Source organism: Coenobita brevimanus, chromosome 1 (genome assembly GCF_032717465.1).
Source record: "Coenobita brevimanus isolate Jiangsu-jjx chromosome 1, ASM3271746v2, whole genome shotgun sequence".
Lineage (NCBI taxonomy): Eukaryota > Metazoa > Arthropoda > Malacostraca > Decapoda > Coenobitidae > Coenobita > Coenobita brevimanus.
Genome location: NC_136954.1, coordinates 70,210,027 through 70,229,263, shown reverse-complemented (window position 1 = coordinate 70,229,263; position 19,237 = coordinate 70,210,027). Strand labels below are relative to the sequence as shown.

Here is a 19,237-nt window from a genome sequence, read left to right as displayed (position 1 = left end):
CTGGTTTATAATTGGGAAGCACAAACATAATTCTCCCTACGTGTTGAGTGGGGTTGGTGGAGGATTAGTGCCCCTCCCTGTAAAACAAGTAACTCTAAGCCCTTGGCCACCCCGTTTGGGATACATGGCGTCTGGCAATGAATGAATGATGAACAACCATAATTATCTAAGCATAAACAAGACAGACTATTCCCTGAGGCCCAGCAGTTCTTCCAAGCACCTTCAAAAGATGGCAATACCATATTTTGATTGCATGCCAACAGGATGAGTTGCTGCAGCCACCGATGTCACATGCCACAGCTTGGGTACTATTATACATGCTCAGTACACTTGTTCAGAAGGGTGACTCTCATACAGGATGGTACTGCATGAACTCTGATGCAAACACATCTGGATTTGAACCTGATGAACTGCGGGTTAAAGCTGCCCTTCTCCCACAGTCCACCACCCTTCTTTCAGGACACAGACAAACTGGACAGACATTTACATCCTTGGGCTGTGAAACTGCCCTTGAATCAGTGTCACTGCATGAAGGAATCCCTCTCCACCACTATGCTATCTACAGTACCAGTAGTACAAAAAGATAAAATATGCAAAGAGATCACTAACATTTATCCAAAGAAAACAAGCAAGTGAGTGTATTTTTGCAGCTTTGGACAGTCTTGCTTCTTGGTAAAGTTAAATTTGACTGGTTAGAGTAGATCAACTGCGTTAGGTCTGTCAGACTAGCTTTATGCAGACTAGGCTAGTTAGATTGGGTTAGGTTAGGTTAGAAAAAAGCCATTAGAATAACTGTCTGAAACTGCAAATTTATCTAATTGAGTGTTTACAAACTTCTATTCCCAAGAATAAAATGCAAGTGAGAGGGTTTATCAATTTTTATCCCAAGAAAAAATAAGCAAGTGAGGGTATTTTTCGGTTCTGGACAGTCACTCTTCTTGATTAAGTGAGTTAGTTTGTTAGATTGGTTAGCTTAGGTCCATTAGGTTAGTTTAGGTAGACTAGGTTATGTTACACTGTTAGATAAAGACATTATAATCACCTTGACTGTCCACAAATGCAAATTTACCAGAGTGAGAGGGCAAACGAACTTTTATTTCAAGTAAAAAATATGCGAGTGCAAGGGTTTACAAACTTTTATCCCCGAAAAACTAAGCTGGCGACTCCTTGTGCCTGGGGAGGGGTGGGCGGTGGTAGTGCTGCTGTAGTTTCTGGTGCCAACAGACATGCCTGAGTAAGTATATATTAAAAAATAATAATAATAGCTAATAATCATTATTTTTTTTTTTTCTGAGATTTTCTATATCATCATCATCATCATCACAATCATCTCGGCCTCTTTCTTTCCATCTAAGGATAGAGTCAAGCAGAGAAACATTGAAAAAAAAAATAAGACGGAGAACTAGGTGAAAGCATGCCCACTGAATGTCCCACATAGCCTACTCACTCACTTACAGGGGCGCACCCAGAATTTTCTAAGGGGGGGACCCGTAGTGAGGTGAGGTCAGGTAATCTGATAATTACTGGGAGGTCATATGCAGGTTCAGCGTCAGAGAGCTGCTGGCTCATGGGTTACTCTTTGTTTGTACTTGCCAGTGTTTCATGTTTTGCTGTTATCGAAATAAATATATATAAATTTTTAAAGGACCCAGAGAGCTAAGGTGGGGGCCCAGGCCTGGGGCCCCCCCCCCCAGGTGCACCCCTGCTCACCTACCCCAGATTCTTGCCTAGATATCATTCAAACTTATAAAATGCTTTTTACAGTAGCTCCCTTATACCACAACAATGAGTCAGGTAACTGACAATGAAAGCACAGTCTTCTCTTGCTTTGCAACAGGGAAGCAACTCTGAAAACCCAGCACTAAGACAAAAAGGTTTTAATTTAAACACATTATAACATGGGTTAAAATAAACACACATATACACTGGAGACAGGACAATACAAGTACCGGTATAGTACTCAAATCCTGTAAAATACAAATAGGTGAACACACACACACACACACACACACACACACACACACACACACACTACAAATAGGTAAATACAAATAGGTAAATACATGACATTTAGAGAAATCTATCCAATTTTTTTATTCCAAATTATTCATAACCATAAAACCAATAGGAACTTATCTGGTAATTATTTACCAAACGAGCATGGTGATTCCACCTATGTTATAATAAATTCACGATCTCCAGGTATGGTACATAATTTTGGTACAGCAACACAGTTAACTGTTCCACTGTGGGTGAAAGAAGTGATTAGAAAAGGACAAAATATACAATTCTGGGGTATTTAAGGAAGCGGCCAGGCAATGTTTATCGACGATCTCTCCGGCTGGCCGCGTTCAGTCAACCTTGGCCACGTTGTTTACCAATCATTGCTCAGACTGGACGCTCTAGTATATTCCGTGTCAAAGCAGTTGGAAACTTAATGATTTAACCAAACCTAACCTAACTATATCAAAGCTAATTCAACCTAACCTCACTAACATTTGACAGCCAGCTTCCAAATTTAAAAATCTGTTATTAGGAACCTTAAATATGGCTGACTACTGGCAGACGTCAGCAGAATCATTATGCATTCTAAATCCTCATTTATAGCTTTCAGAGGTAAGTTTATAAAAATCCCCAGTAGCTGTGGTAATCCAGGTATAATAACAAGTAACCTGTGAAAGATTCATTTGATTAAAAAATATGAAAAGGCCTTGTCCATTTGGTAAATAACTACCATTTATTTCTATCAAATTCTCATTTCCATATATTTTGCAGGTACGATTAGTCATTCATTCACCAGTAGGCCTACATGCAATACTGGAAAATCTGCTGCTTGAACTTACCTCAACTAGGCAAACAAATCTTAACTGGGTTATTTATGGAAAGAATGCATATTTCTAAGCGATGTTTTCTACAGATGATGCTGCCTACTGACACATCTTACCTCCGAGACACTTATTATCTAAAGCTAGTGCAAAACCTCAGACAAACTTACCTCAATTCACACAGCGAGGGTTGAGCAAGGACACCCGTTTGACACATCAACACTTTCTTAAACAATCCTAGCTGCAAATGGTTTTGTCTTACTGTGGCTTTAATGGCGAATTTTACCTTTAGTTTTTAAATTTTCATCTACTTGTTACATGAAAACGACAAGTGAGTAATAAGACTCTGTGAATCTAACATATATCTATCTGCTAAAAGTTGTCCTTAAGTTTAGATATACTTAAAAGCAAAGTGTAAACAAATCTTTCAGGATTGTTGGCTGCGAGAAACCACTGACCAGTGAGCCTCGCCTTCAGTTAATACCTGTACAGGTAAGCTATGGCCGTATTCCTAAACATTTCCTTCTCTTCTAGAGGCATGGGGAGATCCTTAATTGAACTGGTATTCCTTAAAAAGTCTTCCCCTCCGTGAAGTGCTCAAATGAAGTCTGTTATATTGAGGTTTTACTGTATATGGTAAATGACTGCCGATTCAGTACAGTAATTCGTCGCACCCTTCATTATGTAGGATGGAAGGGATATTGTTTGTTTTCTTCTAATGAATCAGTGCCTGCATATATCCTGAAGAGTAAATGAGGACAGCAGGAAAAATGAGAAATATATATACAGTCCTTATAAAGCAGAACCAAGGATTTGAACGAAACCCTTACAAAATATTCACCTTTTTTTCCAGTTGGTATTCCTAACCACAATGACACGACACTCAAAGAACTGCACAGCTTCTTCTGTGTACTCCTACCATGAGAAGAAAAAGGATGCCAAGGCGTCCGGCTATGGGTCCCTCAGACTTCGATATGGAAAAGATGGAGTGAAGGACTTCGACTGCTGCAACCTTTCACTGCACCCTTGCCGGAACCCTGTCATTACCCAAGGTGTGAAGGATTGCTAGCCTTATGGTATTCTCACTTGATTATTTGTATTATACTGTATTTTAAATGAATCCTATTGAAGCTCAAGTGGATACTTAGTAATTGTTAAATATTTTTGTCCTCTTTCATGTTTCTGGATCCAGTCATAATTTTTTTTTAGGGGGGGGAATAACTGTGATAATAATGACTAATAATTACCTTTTTGTTATTATTGTTTTTTGCAGTTTTTGTTCTTTTTTTCCAATAGATGGCATCCTGTTTGATAAGGAAGCAATACTGGAATACATCATATCCAAGAAGAATGAGATCAGCCGAAAGATGAAGGAATACGAGAGACAGTGCAAGAAGGAGCAGGTGAGTACTAGATAGCATTTATGTTGCTGTCAGAGCTGTCTTATAGGTGGTTTGTGTAAAATCATGGATCAAGGTTATGTTCAAAGTAAATATGGGGAAGTTACATGGAGAAACTCATGCAGTAGCTCTTGATATTTCTAAAGCTTTCAGCAGAAAAATACAGAAAACAAAGCTGAGGAATACAAATTGAATTGGTAAGATCTTCCTGCTGCTTATCCCGTACCGCGCTGGCCAAAAAGAAAACTGATGCCCCTCTATGCCAGCCGATGGTGTTTTTTGTCTTTTTGGCTAAATTGGCTTAATACATCAATATAAGATCCCTGGCACTAATAAAAGTAATCACCAGAGCCAGAAAGTTGGTTGAATTGAGTCAAGTTGGTGCCACTCTGCCTGTGAAATCTTCAAGGTTACTGAGAGAGCAGAGCAGCTGTGAGCCTGTGAAAACTCACTCGCCTCCCATGCTCCTCAATCAGTGTTGTAAGCATAGCGGAAAAATGTCTGAAGTTAGCGAGATATATTATTACCTTTCAGTTTACTTCGGTTGCTTGCAGTGACTTCTCAATTCGGCAGGACGTACATCTACGTCACCAGTGTTTTTGAAGGGGACGTAGATATATGTCGCTAGCGTGGTATACTGGTATGGGTTAAAGAAGAGTGTACATACACCTCAAAGGAGAGACGAAACTTTGTATAGTCTCCCCTCTTCCTGTAGTGCTTGACATTGAGGTCACCGCATCCCAACACTTTAGTTCATCCACCTTAACTTGGGTTTTTGCCTTTCTGTGACCTATTCTCCATAGTTTGGTGGTAGGATACAACACTTCTGCAACTACATCCATTCCATAGCACTGTACTTCTTTGTGAAAAGTAACGTATTTTAGTGTTAATTTTTGGGTAAAACTCAGCATTTGGGATTAGACAGATTGTAGTTTAAGATCAAGTCCAAGAGAAGATACATGTATATTGCTGTGTGTTTGCCATCCTCTTCCCTCCTTGTTGTTTGTAGCCTTTATATCATGAGGTATATTTAAGTTATGTTATTGCTCTTGGGTATTGTGCTCATTTGTAAAAAGTTGACACTATTTGAAAGTGTTATCTCATCAGGCTGAGCTGGCAGAACTAGGAGAAGCAGAGAATCGATCTCGCATGGAGAAGTTCCTCAAAACAGAGACAGCTGTGGCATCAGCTTCACAGGCTGCTCAGACTGGTAGGTTCAGTATCATTGCTACTGTGTTCATATAGTGGGTATTCAGTACAGTAATATGGTAATTGTGTGTATGATTTTTACCTGTAGAGTAGCTACTAGAGAGGGACAAATTCACATGTTGGCACTGATATACAGTAACTGGGAAGGTCCTCTGCTGTTCAGTTATACACATGTCCCTGTATCCCCCTCCCTGCCCCCAAAAGAAGGAGGCTGAAGTACAGGAGGAAAGTTTCAGCCTGCAATCAAAGGGAAGAATGAACTAAACAGTACATCAAATCGAAGAGGTTAACACCGTAACCATGAGTGAGAGATGATTTTAACCATTGTGCCAGCAGGAGGCTGTGGCAGCAGCAGCAGTTCAGGCAGTTCAGGAGCCTCTGTGTCCAATATGGTGGCTGGCAAGGATAAGAGCTTACCCAGCTTCTGGATCCCATCACTTACACCCAGCAACAAAGAGACTAAGATACAGAAGCCTGTAAGTTGATCAAGATTTTTGGTTGTATGTGTGTGGTATACAATGTAGCATGTAATGATTGCATTTGAGAAATGGTTGGGGTTTATTGCTCACATAATATTATCACACATGGGTGTGTGACTGGTCACTCTCTTTAAATATCGTAACTAAATAACCTAGCCCTAGGTCCTTACACTCTTGATAAAGGATTTGATGATAGATAGATAGACCATATGGTTTACAGCCTAGGCTACTTCATCAGCTTTGCCGTGCTGACATTTCACAGGTAAGGTTGGCATAAGATTAGGATCCAGAAACAAAGTGAAACCACAAAAATAGTAAGACATTTAACATTATATCCATTGAAATGTCACACAGCCATTAACAAATCTGCCAGGATTCTAGCTCCATGTCATAATTCTCAATGAGTAATAATGTAGTAAGCTTGTTTAGACTGGAGAAAGCAAGCATAAATTGAGAAATATGTCACTGGAGTAAAGGGTTAGCTTTCTTTGGCTGTGTGCATTTCAGGACATGTCTGTTGTTCTGGGAGCCTAAGTTTTTTTTGTTTTTTTTTCCTGTAAGTCAAGAAACCATTTACAACGCTGGGTGGTAACCATATAACCAAACCATACGTGCTCCCAACGTGTCAACAAGTGGGTTGGTGGAGGGTTAGTGCCCCTCCCCGTAAAACAGATAACTCAAAGTCAAGTGGCCACCCCTTATGGGATTATGGCATCTGGCAATAGATAGATAGCATATCAGTACAGTATAAGATATATAGTATACTGTCATAAGAGCCTTACAGAACTACACCATATTCTGTCCAAGTGTCTTTTTGTGTTTCAGGACAAAACTATATTCTGCCCAAGGAATCCTAGTTTTGATTTCGTACGAACCTTTTTGTGTGTCAGGACAGGACATTTTTCTCCTCGAGTGTTGATTTTTTTATAAGCCTCTTGTGTTTCAGGACAAGACCATATTCTGTCCAGTCAGTGGGAAGCCATTGAAAGTGAAGGACCTGATTGATGTCGTGTTCACCTCTGTAACAGACCCGGATGATAAGGGTTCACTGGAGGGCAAGAGGGAGCGCTTCAAATGTCCTGTGACAGGCGACATCCTCAGGAATAACGTTCCCTGTGCTGTTCTCAGACCAACGTGAGGAAACTTAGCTGGAACTGTTTGCTCTGTGTAACTGTGGGTTTATAGTCCATTTCAACCTGCAAACACTTGACCACAACTTACAACCTTCAATACCTGCCTGTACTTTCTCACTGTTAACCCCATACCTGTAACTATAGTCCATACCAAATTACAATTAGAGTTACAGGTGAAGAAATTAAGAGTGAGAGAGTATGGGCAAGTGTGGAACGGTGCCAGTCGTGGCCAATTGTTTGTAGGTGATGTAGTGTTATCCTTTAACATGATATCTTCAGGTACAGGGTCATTCCATCGTGAGAAACATTACATTCGGAGACAAGTTACTGATCTACTCTCACTTGTATTTTCTTATGTAGGCAGTATAAATAAATGCCATTTGCAAGGTACATTACCAACACCTCACACTACATTATGCCATAATCAAATTATTCATAAGTTTTTATTCTGAATTTATATAGATTAAAAAGTGATGTGAGAAACGTTACCGCGATTCTACCCCACCTTTTACTTTGCATGAGTATTTTCAATAACTCCTGTGATTTTACTGGTTCGATCAAGAAGTGCTTTATATCAGTAATAAGGCAATGTATGAGGATCATAACCATACCCAGCAAATTCTATTTCTCCTAAGAATTTTGCTACTGTTAAGGAAAATGTGACCATGAGACACATTACAGGAAGAGTGAGAAACATTACTTTGCGATTTTTTTTTTCATATAATTACAAAACCATCTCTTATGAAGGTTACAGTAATTGTATCACAAAACAATGTAAATCATGTATTAATGTGAAACACTTGATAAATTAACCAAAACGTGATTCTTGTAAAGCAGGGTTGGGGGTGATGCAACGGAAAAGAACAATACAGTATAATTGTGAATATTATGAACATAAACTACCGCATAACATGTAGGTAACCCTACAGCCAGTAATCGATGTGAAAGTTACATGATAAGCTTGCCTGTATATCACACCAGTGATATAAACAACACAAAAATTAAAGATCAACTACTTGCTCATCGAAGATGGAAAATTCATCCTTTTAGACTAATTGATTGAGGAAGGAAAGTTCACCCCTTTGAATGTGTGTGTCATTCTTGACACATGAGGAGCTGGCAATACCTGCACAACCATATCCTCTGAGATCTCGTCTCTCTCCGGGTTGTCAAGAAAATGAAACTGGCTATCACCCATTCTGTCAGTGCCTCTCTTTCTTAAACAATTAACTTCAGACATGCCTGACTCCGGAACTGATTCTACCACTGCAACATAATGCTTCGACAACTTCTTGGTAGTGTATAGAACACCAAAGCCATCCCCCCTTCTCCATTACTTGTGTTTTTACTTTTCTTATCACCCCATCCATATATATATTGAACAACCATGGGAACATCACACAACCTTGTTGCACTTCCATACCGATCATGAACCATTCACTTAGATGCCCAGTAACCCTTACACATACAGTACTTCACTACCATCATAAAAACTCTTGACGGCACCTAGCAGCATATCATCTACACCGTACCTATGCAAAACCTTCCACAATCCCGATTAAGGAAATAGTTTCATCTGCATTTACTGTTATTTTCTTTTGCAGTGGCCATGTAGTCACAATGGAGTGTGTGGAGACGTTGATAAAGAAGGATATGCTGCATCCTCTTACTGGATCAAAGCTGACTGACAAGGATATCATTCCACTCCAGAGAGTAAGCATTGTTTGTATTTATTCACCTATCTGTCCACCCATCCAGCTATCACTGTATTTGTCTTTGTAGCCTGACATCTTAACCCCAGAAAGGGATGGCCATGAACAGATTGCCTTCATGTCACCTGTCCTCCATCATCAGCCTGCCTCCCTTAATCTCACACCACAGTTATTCATTTGCCTCTCCACCTCTTGTATTGTCTACCCTTGCACCATATGCACATACACTCTCCTTGTCAGTATTCATTATAGAGGTGACTGTATTACAGTACATATTCATTTTAACTAGATGGAATTTTTCATCCTTTTGCCACTTATATCCTGTAGGTCAGTGGCAGTATAAAATAATACAGTACTTTAGTTCTGCATCCTTTCCATAGCACGTCATCATTACTTTCACCATAGTCCAATGTTAATCTTTTGTTATATCTCAGGATTCAAGATGGAGACGTGGCAATTTTATGTGTAGTTACAGAGAAAAGATTATAGTAACGGAGTTGGTGAAAGTTATATCTAACCTACCTAGTTTGAAAAGTCTTGTAAACTTATAAAATTGTCTGGAGGCAGCAAGAATCTGAAATGCATCATTGGAGTGAAGGGGCTGATTAAAAAGGGATGCAAGGGGTAGGAAAATATAATTAGATATTATGGCACTAATGTAATATCTTTTCTTTCAAGGGTGGTACTGGCTTTGCTATGACCAACGATCAACTGTCCAGCCAGAAAGCACGGCCTGTTCTGCAGGCTTAGATGTGAGTGAGGGGCAAGCACGACATTGATGGTACATACAGTAATGAATTTGATACAGGATAGTTATTCCATTCATTTAGAAATTAACGTCAAACTGAAGTAAAAGCTAATGTAAAAAACACAAGACAGACAGACACAGCTCCTGTGGATATTATTTGAACCTAAACCTTGGTTATCATGTGTTCTTTTCATAGTTGTCTTCGTAGATATGAACAGAGGCTTGTTCCATTACTAGAATGGGAAGTGGATGGAAGTTTAGGAAACTGATGCCTCTCCTAATGAAGAAGGAACTCTCCTTTCGTGCCATGAGTGCTCTTTACAAAATGGTGTTTTGATGCATGGTCATGAGATGTAGCATGTAAGAGAAGAGGCTACAAACAGACTGGAATACACAGAAATGAGAATGTTGATGTGGATGAGTCAGATATGACTGAGTGACAGCTGAGAGTAGTGTGCTGTTAGACAGATTTGACATAGGAAATGCTCGTGAGATAATGTAAACCAATTTGTTGAGATGGTTTGGACATGTAGGGTGTGTGGCTGAGGAGGGTCACAGGTGTGATTGTGGAGGAAACACAGTCGTTTCATGTCTGTTTGTATAGTACAATGACAATGCAAAACAACATTTATGAGACTTGGAATATAAGGTACAATTGTTTTTTGTAAATATGATACTTCAGGTATGAAACTGAAACCAACCAATCATGCGGCAGGAGTGCGCAGGTGCCACATTCACGAAAGTGGATCATCAGCCGGAAAAAAATCAAATATAGTGCCATTCATACCATACAAAACCAGTCAGTAATATCTTAATAAAACATTCCTCAATGTGACAGTTTAATGCAATTGTTTCTTGTACAGCTGAACATATTCCCATCACCAGAGTATAAAGTAAAAACCAGTGCAAATACCTGCATGTCAGGAAAAAAAAAAAAAAATGGTAACCAGCTATCATGTGTCTGTCCAACTGTCTACCAGTAATTACAATACAGTAGCCTCTAAAACGAACTAGAAAACAACTGAATACTGTATTTACTTTATACAAAGAAAGTATATACGGTAACAGATAACTGGGTGAGTTCTCAGTTTTGCCATATAATGAATGTTAAATCAAATCTAAGGTTCACAGCTCCTTTACTAGGATAACACAGTTCCACAAAAAGATGAAAATATTTACTGAAGGACTAAGACTTCTGGATGCTGTATATGGATAATGGTATTATTATGCAAAGTATTCTGAAATCATGGGCTTTAAATAGTAAGTCTTTGGATAAGGTTCTAGAAAATGGCCTCGGGGTTAAGGAACTCGAGAGATTCTGTCAGAGATCACATAGTACAGACAGCTGTTATCATATAAATAAGGCTGACGTGCAAGAATGGACAAAGCCTTTTTGAAAACAAAAAGTGGGAGAGATGAAAAATACTATGTGATACATGATGATAATCCCCAGAATGAAAAACTAAATTTTAAAAGTTCAAACAACACAGAATACTAAAAAACAATAGAGGTTACTGTTTGAGATGTAGGGAGCTGGACTTATAATGCACAACTGGAACATTTGGCTGACTGTACTGGCTACCCAAGCAATATTGCACTAGAAACTGTCTGTCAGTGTTGAAGGAATTTATGTATGACAAAATAGACAAAATCTACATAATGTACTAGGCTATATACACTTCTTGGAAATAGCATCATTTTAGGAAGCAGGTAACTTGGCAATGTTTTCTCGTCAATTAAGGAAATTCCCCAGCGCCTCTTGCTCACCAGCCTGTCTCCGCGTGGTAGGCTAATTCAGTATTATCTTACTGTTAACTACATTGTCTTTGCTGATTTTAGAAAGAGATAAAATACAATAGGACAGCTGGGTGTGGTATGAAAAATAAAAAGCTGTGGAAGTGGTGCTAGGAAGCCTCATAAGTTGACAAGGATATGATCTTGATTTTTTTTTTTTTTTTTTTTCAAGGAAGTGCATCATCCATCTTCCTCGAATGGAAACAAGCCCTCAGAATATCCGTAACCAATATTTATAAGCCAGCTTTTACTGTGTATACACAGGTTAATATTAAATAATTAACACAGTGTATATAAATAAGTATATAACCCATTGTTGAGTAACATTCTGATACAGAAGTTGTTAAATTATGAGTCTCAACTTGATCAAAAGCATTTCATAATTAATCAGGTACACCAGTACAGAGTTTTTTTGTTTTGTTTTTTAGTTTAGAAATAATGCTACACATGACAAGCTTTTTAGCAAATTAACTTATACGACTGGTTGGAAGAGACTAAAACATACACAGTAGAAAAAAAAAAATCCACACTGGTACAGTACCACTGAGAAAACATGAACTGCACTATTTTCATGCTAGGAAAATGACCCCACGAGGCTAAAATTGCAGTGAGTTTAAGAGATCAAAGCAGGAATGGTACTGAGACCAGCAGCTAAGACAGCTCATTGTGCCATTTTGAATCTACATACAACTAACCCACAGGGGCACCAGATTCGGCCTACTGGCAATTTCTAATGAGCTTCTTTCTGTATATCAAGTGAATGTACCCAATTTCTTATGTTTTACAGACATTAGTGTTCAAATACTTCTTAGTAACAAATTATTTACATGTCCTCACTTTATGGTTAGTGATTAAAGATCATGATTCAGTTACAATCAATAACAGGACCTGCATTGTTAACTGATCATGAGTTACATGGCTCTTGGACAAGTCTCAGTGCTGCTGTCTTTATGTGCATGTATTATAGGAATAATGTGGCCCACAATGTCTTGCTGAATGTGCAGTTCAGTCCTTCAGTAGAAAAGGTTCAGCACCTTTGAACTGCAGTCCTTTTCAAACAAGTATTACATTTATCCAGAACTGACACACTTCCACAATTGCCCTTACACCCTAACTAAATCGTCAGTAATTATACTTCTAATCTGGAATGCACCAGAGTTACATGCTGGAGGAGTGATAGAGTATGAGCAGGTGTGGAAAGGCATGAGTCATGGCCAAGTATACAGAACTTCTAATTTGAAAAGGACTCAAAATTTTACTAGCCTCTTCCAAGTACAATAGGGCAGCTAGGATCCCTAAACAGACAGATCCACCTGATTCATATGCAATACACTGTAGAAACATCAGTGAATTAGCCTCTTCAAGCTAGGTGGCATCCATGGAGTGTACAAATCTGAAGTGCAGGTGTGTTCTGCCCAGCTTGAGCTGTGATTCACATTCTACAGGTGGAGTTTATTCTTGCTGCAACTAGACAATTTCAATAAGTTTAGGATACCCTTCCTGTTGATACAAGAGGCCTTTCCTAAGCTTAATAAAATCACCGGCAAAAATGAATAAAATTGTCAGGAAAAATAAACTAAAAAGGAAGTTACCCAGATTCATGGGGTCCAGTTAACCAGCATCAACAATTTCTCACTTCCCTAGTCTTGTGTGTTTAGGCTGCTAAGCACCGTGGAATGAATGTTAGTATTATACTGGCAGTCCTTATGATAAGTAAGGAATGAGTTATGAACTATTAACCTTTTCCATATAACTGCTACTGTAAATTGAAGGCAGCTGGAAAATCATCTTTATAGGAAGCAGTGGAGCTATAATATGCAATTTCTCCCTAATTTACTGAGGACTTAAGTGGGGGGGGAAAAAAAAAAAAAGTGCAGGTTGCCAGTACAGTACCATGTATTAACAGATTTAACTGACCATAAAAAAACTCATTAAACTGGAATGTCACATAATTCTCCATTATTAGTTTCTGTGTATTATTTTTGGCTTGTTAGGATGACAACGTTGGGTTTGGTTAGTACTTGGATGGGTGACCGCCTGGGAACACCAGATGCTGTTGGCATAACGTTCTCCCTACGTGTCAAGTGGGGTTGGTGGAGGATGTGCCCCTCCCTGTAAAACAATTAACTCTAAGCCCTTGGCCACCCCATTTGGGATACATGGCGTCTGGCAATGAATGAATGAAGGATGACATGGTTATTATCTCAAGCAAAAGTCAATAATCCCATACCACCATTACATTATGTCCTGTTTTCTATATCTCTCATTCCTCCAAGATGCCCTTCCTTCCCCTACTTTTCTGCTGTGTACTTTACATTGCTACCTATCCCATATAAAAATTTTCATATTACATTTTTCCATACACCCAGCAGGGTGATAAATTTTTTATATATGATGGTCATGGTGGCAGGTGGGGGACGCTCACCATCCATTCATTTGATGTACTGCTGCTCCCGCGTGGCTGCCTTTTCCTTCCTTCCTTTTCTGTCTTTCCTTCATTCTTTTCTCTTCCTTCTGTCTACAGGTGACACTACACTGAGTTGATGTGCCAAATGGTTTCCTGTACGCCAGGAAACCATTTACTACACTAGGTGGTAACCATATGACCAAATTGTTGCGCCTGGTGGTTTTAGTGGGTAATTAAGGCACTCCAATCGGACTGAACCAATGCAGGTTTGTATCCAAGGGGTGGTTGGGGTTTATTGCTCACATAATGCCACTCAGGAAGTGGCTGGTCACTCTCATCTTAAATGTCACGACCAACTTGCCAAGACCCGGTCTCCTACTTTCCTCATGGGGGAATACAGGATTAGATGATGAATGATATAGTTTGCATCTCCAAAGAATTTTCTCTCTGCTGTACACAACAACACCTCAAGTTACAGATATAAAAAAGACTCATAAAACTTCCTAAAATTATACTTTAAAAATGGTTCATTATTAATCACAAACATTAGTGCACCTCCAGCCCTTAACTATTGGTATTTCCCAACTGTAAATCTGTTCACAAAACTTTGTGATGCACTGCTCCTCCCAACAAAAATATCCATCTACATATCTATCTATCATCCAGCCATCTATTTACCCCACAAGGAGCACAAAGGTCTGGGGTTACACTACTCTGTCCAGACAATGAAAGCAAATAATCAGTCAATTTTCCAAGCTGCATAAGTAAGGAATAAACCCTAACTACCCCTCAGATTCCAACCCTTATGGACCATGTATGGCTGGAGTACCTTAACTCAACAGACCACCAGGCATCACACAAAAATCACAAGTCAACCAAAAACCATCATTAATAAAAGATTCATATTTCTTCATAATTCTGAGATGATGTGAGGTATGCTGTAACTTCATCTTCCAACACTGTATACAGACCATGGAATATATTAAGTCAAGCTTATCCCAAGTAGAAAAATAATGCTTAAGCAAAATACGTAAGTTTCCTATCCTCACTACATTCTGCACATGGGGAAAAAAAAAAATTCATAATACGGATAATTTTCTAAGAGGCTCTGGTGGCTATGTAGAATTATTTCCTAGGCTATTTATTTTGCATATTATACTTTAACAGTTTCTTGTTCATATATATATATATATATATATATATATATATATGGCACCTGGTAGTTTAGTGGGTAGTTAAGGAGCTCCAGCTGGGTTGAGCCTGTGTATGTTTATATCCAAGGGATGGTTGGGGTTTACTGCTCATGTAATGCCACTCAAGCATGAGTGAGGCTGGTCACTCTCATCTTAAATGTCAGGACCAACGCTCCTAGCCCTGGGCTACTGCTACATTCCTCATGGGGTAACACAGGATTAGATGCTGCTGCTGCTGCTGCTGCTGCTGATGATGATGATGATGACATATATATATATATATATATATATATATAATGTTGTGGTAGGTGGGGACGCTCACCGTCCACTCACTCGATGTAGTGCTGCTCTCGGGTGTCTGCCCTTTCCCCTCCATTCTTCTTTCCTTCCATTCTCTTCTGTCTTTCTTTCCTTCATTCTTTCCTTGTCCTTCTGCCTACGGGTGACTTTACACTCCCTCTTCTGTCATTCTTTCCTTCATTCTTTCCACTTCCTTCAGCCTGTGGGTGACTCTACACTGAGTGACATGCCAAAGGAAACCATTTACTACGCTGGGTGGTAACCATATAACCAATTTATGGCGCCTGGTGGTTTAGTGGGTAATTATTACGCTCCAGTTGGATTATGCCAGTGAAGGTTTATATCAAAGGGGTCGTTGGGGTTGATTGCTCATGTAATGCCACTCAGGGATGAGTGAGGCTGGTCACTCTCATCTTAAATGTCGGGACCAACTGCCTAGCCCCGGGCTCCTATGCTCCTCATGGGGCAATGTAGGACTGGATGATGGATGGATGGATGGATATATATATATATTTATATATATGGTTTTAAAATATGACACCATTTACCTTAATAACATACAAGAGGATACTCAGGTGTAGTAATAACAGCATTTACAACCCCAGGTTCTCCTGAATATTAGCTCATTGGACTGAAGGCCCAAGCTGCCCTTCTTCCACAGGCCACCACAGGAACTGAGGGACATTTATATGACCAGACAGCTTCACCGCCTGGCCATATCAGTGTCACCACATGAAAGCACGGTACTCCAGCACCACACCATAGGATACTCAGGTGTATTATGCAGAATACTGTCACATCTCACAGGATAAGGTGTTGCATAACCTACAGACTCTTACACTTTAACATTCTCCTGTATGTCATTTGTATTGTTTCAGTAGGGATACAGTATTGCATCAATAGCATACCAAATGATGTTGACAAGTATTCTGCAGAATAAACCACTAGGAGAAGGTAATAAGTAATTTCCAGAGCCACTTTGAATATGACCTAAAGTGTTAGCAATAGTGTGCAGAATAAAGCACTAAAGAAAAAGTCTTGAGCAATCTACAAAGCAACCAAGAATGTGAGTGTCAGGGGCTGCTGAAATGTAATATGAAGAATAATCCACTATGGAAGAGGTGTTATGGAATATCCAAAGCCACTTCAAATATTACCTACAGTACAATGTTAGCAGACATTAAGGGGTATTATGCAGAATAAACCATTAAGGAGGAGGAAGAAGTGTTAAGAAATCTGAAAAGACTCTTACAATTCAACCCTCAAGTACACAGCACCAGTCTCATCAAGTTTAGCAAATCCAGAACAAAACGGCAGAGTTCTCTTAACCCCTTCCACACAGTGACTTATTTTTAAACTCTATTCCTGATGACACCAAACAGTTTTAGGCAGCTTAAGAGAGATCTCCTATAATTTTATTTATCTTTTTCAGGCTCAGTGGACCCTAGCTTATCCCATCCAAGCATGTGATAGGTCTCTCTTCTGCTTTCTCTTTCCCTTTCTTCTGAATCCTACTAAACCCCATCCTCAAGTGGAAAATGATGATGAAAATGATGAACGGGTAATATGAATGACAAAACAGATCAATGGACTGAGGGGATCAAAATTATAGCATGTATGGTGATATGCAGTATACCTGTACATACAGCCATGTAAAATACAGTACAGACAATGCTTTAACAGGCAATGTAAAAAATATATCAAACTATATTAAATACATATGAATCTATGAATAATTTAAAAATAGACTATTGCTTCTAACTACACTGTACACACACATATTGACATTAACAACTTCAATACAGTTGTGTAGCTGGACTGATGCCTGCATGTAGTGGCGCACTCTCTCTGAAAATGGGTTCTCTGTAGCTCAAAATTCAAGCTCTAACCTGTACCTCTCTCCCACCCAACATTTTTACTTGTCGTAATGGATCATCTACATGACCATGTTGCTATGCTTGTCCATTTATACAAACCTTCAACTCCTTCCCTGTCCTCTCAATGGAAGATGATGGATAGCAGAAAGAAAACTACCCTAACATGCAATCCACTGCAGATGAGCTTGAGGTTGTACGTCCTATCACGATTACAACTCGCCACCAGCAGGTAATCTTACTTTAAAAAATAATGTTTCAAACTGATGAGTTATATGTAGTCTCCATTACCTCCTCTATTGCCATGAGTCTTTCTTGAGTTGAAGAAAATCCTCTGGAGATGGATGGAATACACACAAAAAGATCACTGTACAGAAGGGGTTAACCACACAAACTTACTGGCAACTGCTTACACTTCCGGCCAACCTACAAACAGGCATATTTGTTGTTGCTGTGGGCCTTGACTCATCTGACCATGAACCAAGTGGAATGCTGGATGAAGGTGGTGCCCTTTTCATGCAGACCACCATTCTCCTTTCCAGGGATGGGGAATGAGTCTGTGAGTTGATGTTTGTGTTGTCAGGCAGCTGAGTCACCTAGTTACACTACCATATGAACGCATCCCTCTCCAATTTGGTATTATCAGATTTAGCTTAGTTTCCTGTACACCGGGAAACCATATACTATGTTGGGTGGTAGCCACATAACCAAACTATGATGCCTGGTAGTTTAGTGGATAATTAAGGCGCTCCAACCGGACTAAGCCCGTGTAGGTTTATATCCAAGGAGTGGTTGGGGTTTATTGCTCACATAATGCCACAAAGGGATGTGTGTGGCTGGTCACTCTCATCTTAAATGTCAGGACCAACTTGCCTAGCCCAGGGCTCCTACACTCCTCATGGGGCAACACAGGATTAGATGATATATGTATATATGTAACATAAGCTCAGAGCTGTCCATAACTGAAGCTATGCAACATTACAGCACTAAAGAGCAAAGTTTCATATGCTAAATATAGTAATACTGACCATATTAACTGCATTATAAAATGATGCCATATTTCCATGCTCTCATGTGCATTACAAACACAAGGACAGTAAATATATATCAATGGATTCAACTTTCTAAACAGGCTTTATATGGTACTTCTGTTTTTCAATATATCAACTTGCATGTCCTGCAGCAACTTTACAACACAATCCTTAAGCAGACTCACAATTAACCCCTGCACCATAACAAGATTTACTTTAGTTTTCGTAGTACCAAAATATTTTACATGCATCACAGAAAGGACCCCCAGTTGTGAAGGGGTTCATGATAGCTACATCACTTATAGTAGTAGCAGAAGCAGTAATATCTACAACCCAAGGCATATCTGAATGTGAACTCAATGGATTGTAGGCATAAACTGACTTTATGGCGTCCACTATCCTCCTCCTGGGACGCTGGCAAATAGTGGAGGGATGTAAGAATAACCTCATAGTTCTAGTGCCAAGTTATATCAATGCCACCACATGAAGGTGTCCCTCTCTAACACCATTCATGGGATTAAAACCTGTCACTGCACTAAGCCATTTCAAATGCTCATATCACTGATCTTTCATCTAAGGAAACACTACTTTCCAAAATATTCCCTAAGTTTCTCTGACAAACCATTTTAAACAGTCGGTAACATGGGAAAACCAGACAAAGGAAAAATTGTTATCTTTCATACACAGAAGCTGAAAACTAAAGTGCTTTGATCAAATTTTTGCTTTGTTATTGTGAGCTTTAATAACAAAGTGAATTCATCACAGGTATCATTACAACAGTCATTTTACCTTAACTTGGCCCAGACTTTTTTCTTCTTTTGCAGTTTATTTCATGTAGCCTAGTGGCAAAATAACACAATACTGTGACTCTACATCCTTTCCATAACAGTCCTTCAAGACCTGCATCATATTCTAACATTAATCTCTTGTTACAACTCAGAGCTGAAGATAGAGAGATGGTAATTTTAGGCCAAGTTAGAGTAAAACAGGTATATATACTATTAATTCAACTTATATCCAATAGAATTTACATTAAAATTTTTATAAAAGTTATACCTACATAATATGTCTTTGCAAATTTCAACAGTGAGAATAGCAATTTCGTTGGTAATGGCTGTTTTACTGACTTCAA

At 39.1% G+C, this 19,237-nt stretch overlaps 1 protein-coding gene across 3 annotated transcripts; it reads left to right on the top strand.

The window, feature by feature from the left end:
- The first annotated feature begins 3,286 nt into the window (after positions 1-3,286).
- Positions 3,287-16,670, top strand: LOC145390746 (nitric oxide synthase-interacting protein homolog). Of its 3 annotated transcripts, none has more exons than XM_080265611.1 (9): positions 3,287-3,317; positions 3,679-3,877; positions 4,122-4,228; positions 5,333-5,435; positions 5,771-5,910; positions 6,860-7,047; positions 8,651-8,759; positions 9,437-9,539; positions 16,633-16,670. In XM_080265611.1, exons 2-8 carry the CDS (start codon positions 3,697-3,699, stop codon positions 9,506-9,508), a joined length of 900 nt encoding a protein of 299 aa, XP_080121737.1. In that variant the 5' UTR covers positions 3,287-3,317; positions 3,679-3,696; the 3' UTR covers positions 9,509-9,539; positions 16,633-16,670. The 3 variants fall into 3 exon arrangements, with proteins under 3 accessions (XP_080121737.1, XP_080121790.1, XP_080121704.1); XM_080265664.1 differs by lacking the exon at positions 16,633-16,670 and adding an exon at positions 11,473-12,833 and having other exon boundaries at positions 9,437-9,510; XM_080265578.1 differs by lacking the exon at positions 16,633-16,670 and having other exon boundaries at positions 9,437-12,833.
- Positions 16,671-19,237: the final 2,567 nt, after the last annotated feature.

Coding starts and splice junctions, on each gene's coding strand:
- LOC145390746 (XM_080265611.1), top strand. CDS start 3,697: ATGACACGACACTCAAAGAACTGCACAGCTTCTTCTGTGTACTCCTAC. Junction 4,229..5,332: donor GACAGTGCAAGAAGGAGCAG/GTGAGTACTAGA, acceptor TTATCTCATCAG/GCTGAGCTGGCAGAACTAGG. Junction 8,760..9,436: donor ATATCATTCCACTCCAGAGA/GTAAGCATTGTT, acceptor TTTTCTTTCAAG/GGTGGTACTGGCTTTGCTAT.